The sequence below is a fragment of the Cynoglossus semilaevis genome, chromosome 15 (assembly GCF_000523025.1).
Source record: "Cynoglossus semilaevis isolate Cse_v1.0 chromosome 15, Cse_v1.0, whole genome shotgun sequence".
NCBI lineage: Eukaryota > Metazoa > Chordata > Actinopteri > Pleuronectiformes > Cynoglossidae > Cynoglossus > Cynoglossus semilaevis.
Genome location: NC_024321.1, coordinates 15,776,424 through 15,780,167, shown reverse-complemented (window position 1 = coordinate 15,780,167; position 3,744 = coordinate 15,776,424). Strand labels below are relative to the sequence as shown.

At 45.5% G+C, this 3,744-nt stretch overlaps 1 protein-coding gene across 4 annotated transcripts in view; it reads right to left on the bottom strand.

Moving 5' to 3' along the window:
• Positions 1-79: 79 nt before the first annotated feature.
• LOC103391230 (progesterone receptor-like) overlaps positions 80-3,744 on the bottom strand; it is a 14,255-nt gene continuing 10,590 nt past the window's right edge. For all 4 annotated transcript variants that reach the window (XM_008327411.3, XM_008327410.3, XM_008327412.3 and 1 more), the window contains 3 exons: positions 2,621-2,751; positions 2,354-2,505; positions 80-290 (listed from right to left, as the gene is read on the bottom strand). In XM_008327411.3, the coding sequence (XP_008325633.1) occupies positions 126-290; positions 2,354-2,505; positions 2,621-2,751 (448 nt within the window). In that variant the 3' untranslated portion in view covers positions 80-125. The remainder of the gene's footprint in view (positions 291-2,353; positions 2,506-2,620; positions 2,752-3,744) is intronic.

The window sequence follows — 3,744 nt, the reverse complement described above, 5'->3', positions numbered from 1 at the left end:
TTCACCCTTCCTTCCTTCCTTCCACCTTTCCTTCCTTCCTTCCTTCCCCCCTTCCCTCCTTCCTTCCTTCCTTCCCTCCCTCCCTCCCTCCTCCTCTCCCTCACTGCCTCACTGCCTCCCTGCGTCTAGGTGTTGTTGTGGAACAGGATGGGTTTGACCAGGCCGGACAGGATCTTGGGCACGTGAACGCTCACAATCTCCGAGATCATCTCTGGGAAGTTGACGCGCGTCTGCAGGGACTGAGCCTGGATGAACAGGTCATAGGTGAACTGGTGCAACTTCCGCACAATCTACGACAAGGAGACAGGAAAGAGAACATCAGGCGGGAGATGTTGAACGGTGAAACTAAGCTAGGAGGACCGAGGAGAGCAGCAGAGAGAGAGAGAGAGAGGCTGCAGATGAAAGAGCAGGTAACTAACGACACAGAAAGCCGGCCCTCTGATGCCACCTTTAAGACCGGGGTTTAAACAGGATGACGCTCTTTGTGGCGCGCTAAGCTCCAAAGACGCGGCAAAGCCGCCGGGGTCTGAAGTGCAAAGTCTCCATCAACTCCACCCTCTTCCACCCTAAAGAACCCTGACAGACAACCAGTGGCTGGCTGCCAGCTCCTGGGGCAGGGGAGGGTCTGAGATGTGATTGGGACCCAGACAAAGCCCAGCTCTGGTGGGTGAAGCCAGCGAGGAGGGGGGAGGATGGGGGAGGAAGAGGGAGACACCAGAGGGGCCGCAGCTCTGCTCCCAGTGGGAGGAAACGTCTCTGTGTCTGCGGTCACATCCCGATCCGGAGGTTTTCCTTTGTTCAAATAACTGTTCTGACCAATTACCATTACTGTAACACTTAAAGGTATCAACAGTAGAGAGCACTCACGCCATCTAGTGGTTAAACGAGGTAATGTAATAAAACACAGGTCGTTGGACTTAAAATTAAGCCACAATCACGGGGCGCAGATGACGTCTGTATAGAAGAAAATATTTATTTACATTTATAGCCTATTAAATATTTATTCTAAACAGCGGCTGTCGTCACTTTCTCAGACAGCACTTGCCCCGGAATTGCAACATTTTCTTTTGCAAATTTATGTGCAATAAATAATAATTCACATAAAAAAATACAGACTTGTAAATTTATGTATTGTTGTGTTTGTTCCTTTTCTCACAGAATTTTCTCGCTGAATTGTTTTAAACATTCTCAGACATCATATGTGTCTTTAAATAAACCAAACCAAACCAAAGAAACTTCATACAGAGCTGATGTGTTCATTGGACCGCAGCCCGAGCTCATCGTGAACACAGTAACGTTCTGGACCTGAGGGAAAGCTGAGGTTTATCTTTCAGATCTGGGAGCCATAAAAGACCTCACTGCAGGCTTTTATTTGGAAAAGCAACTTTTTCTCGGTCAACACCCTCACAGTACATTCACGTGCAGCAGCTGCAGTGGGTTTTTCTGACATTTTAGCAATATGTATATGTATATATAACAATATATATATAAATCAAACTCACCAGTTTGTAAAAAAAAATGACACCAAAATATAATAACTCACCAAAGTGAATCTCTGTCCTAAAGAGATGTAAGGAGTACAGTCATAATAAGATGCGACTGTATTTTAAATAATAAATAATAAATAATAAAATTTAAATAAAGCCACAGCTTTTATGCAGTTTCATTTGCATGAAATCCTACAGTAATCCTACAGAAATACATCTTCAGGTAATAAAACACTAAATGTCCGGCGTAACGATGCCGTCTGTCAGACACGGTGTTGTCTGGTGTATAAATCAGGTTCATTATGACTAATGATACACGTGTTTGTATTAGGTGTTAGCTTCACACTGACACAGCAGACAGAGGCAGTAAGAAAAGTCACAGACACAGTAACACCCGTTTTTGAAAGGTATAAAAAGTGTCGACATCAACAACAACAACAACAACAGTTCCAGAGTTTGTACTGTTTTTCTACTGTTCGCATTCACTGCGGCCTGCGTCTGTGTACTGGGGTGGATACTTGTACTGCATCTATTTGTCGAGTATTAGCTCTAATGTTTATTTAAAAAAAAAAAAAAAGGTTTAACTGACAGGGCGATGATTGACAAAAATGTCTGGACAAAATGACGAATCGATGAGAGAAAAACACATTTAAGTTCGCTGTTTATTGACATTTATGATGTACACACTCCAGCCCAGTAGGTGGCAGTAATAGGCCTTATGTTTGCCAGTAAAAAAAAAAAAGTTGATGAAAGGTTAGACTAGATTCTTGATCCAGGGTGTGACATCGCCCCCAGAGGACTAACCAGTAGATCACGGGCGACACTAAGCACAGATTCCAGTGTGAGACTGTGAGGTGTGTGTTTACCGTCTGAAGGTAGTCCAGCAGCTGCGTGAGCTGGAACAGTCTCTGCGTGCGGGTGGTCTCTCCACTGTGGCTGGCCAAACGGTCCAGCTCCTTAATGTAGGAGGTCCGCAGTTCATCAAAGCAGCGCTGGCTCTTCAGACCCTCCACTGGTACTGGGAGCACGGGATGACGAAGACAACAACTGTAACTCATCCCGTTCATTAAAAAAAAAAGAAAAGAAATGTGGCTGCAATATTTCAATTTCACTGCGTCTCTGTGCTGACTCACTGATGCTGAAGAGGACCAGGGCCTTCATGCACAGGAACTCCTCTCTGGTGACCTTCAGCATGCAGAACCTCTGCGACAGCAGCTTCATCCGTACGCAGTGCTCATACATACTGGACACCTGCATCCGCTGGCTGTAATGGAGGGATGGAAATGGTGGGGGGGGGAGTGGGGGGGAGGACGGGACAGGGAGACAGGAAAATGATGAGATGAAAAGAAGCACGAGGTGTGACAGAAAAGAGGTGAGAAGCCAAGAAGAAGGTCAGAACGAAAGAAATATAGAGCGGAGGAAGACAATTAACAGTTGCAGAAACAAGAAGTGGATGGAAAAGAGAAAGAGGGAGGGAGGGGAGGGAGGGGAGAGGAGTGGAGGGAGGTGGGGCAGCGGAGGTGAGAAACATGAGTGAGATGGGAAATGGAAAAACAGAATGGCAGCAAGGCAGGGAAAAATGAGGGTCAGCTCCAGGGGCAGACTTATCCACGACCAGGCAGGTCACCGTCGGCACAGAAGAGTGACACGGGTCTAATGCAGACGGAATGAGTCTTTCACTAATGCTGTGTGAAACAGCAGCTAGGTGGCGATGTAACGAAGCATCAAGAATCGGTTAAAAAAAACTATAAAACTATACAAATGTGTGACAATTCGCATTAAGTGAAATAAAGAATGAATTAACGGTCACTGGTCATACCGTGACACTACACACTCCAGTACAGTAGGTGGCGATACAAGCCTAAAAACATTGGTTGTGACCCCGTATCAAACCCAGACGTCAGGTCCCTACGTAGGCTGAGAGACGTTCAGGTGTCGGAACAGAACGTGGGAAGAACTGGTTCCACAGACACCAACAGTGTTCTCCAGTTGAACTCTTTCCACTTCCTGTTTTTTCTCTTCTTCTTCTTCTGTTGTTGTTTCATATATTGACAGTTAACCAGGTCAACCAGACTAGTTTGACCAGTTTAATCAGAGCAGATCAATGGAGATGGACAGAAATGGGACTTTTGTCTGAGTTCTGACAAAGAAACGATCAGTGGATTTTATCACAATTTGTTTAAAACAAACTGTGATAAAATCGTATCGTGGGTGGAGTGTATCGTTACATCTCCTCCAGGTGGAGGCTGTTTATCCA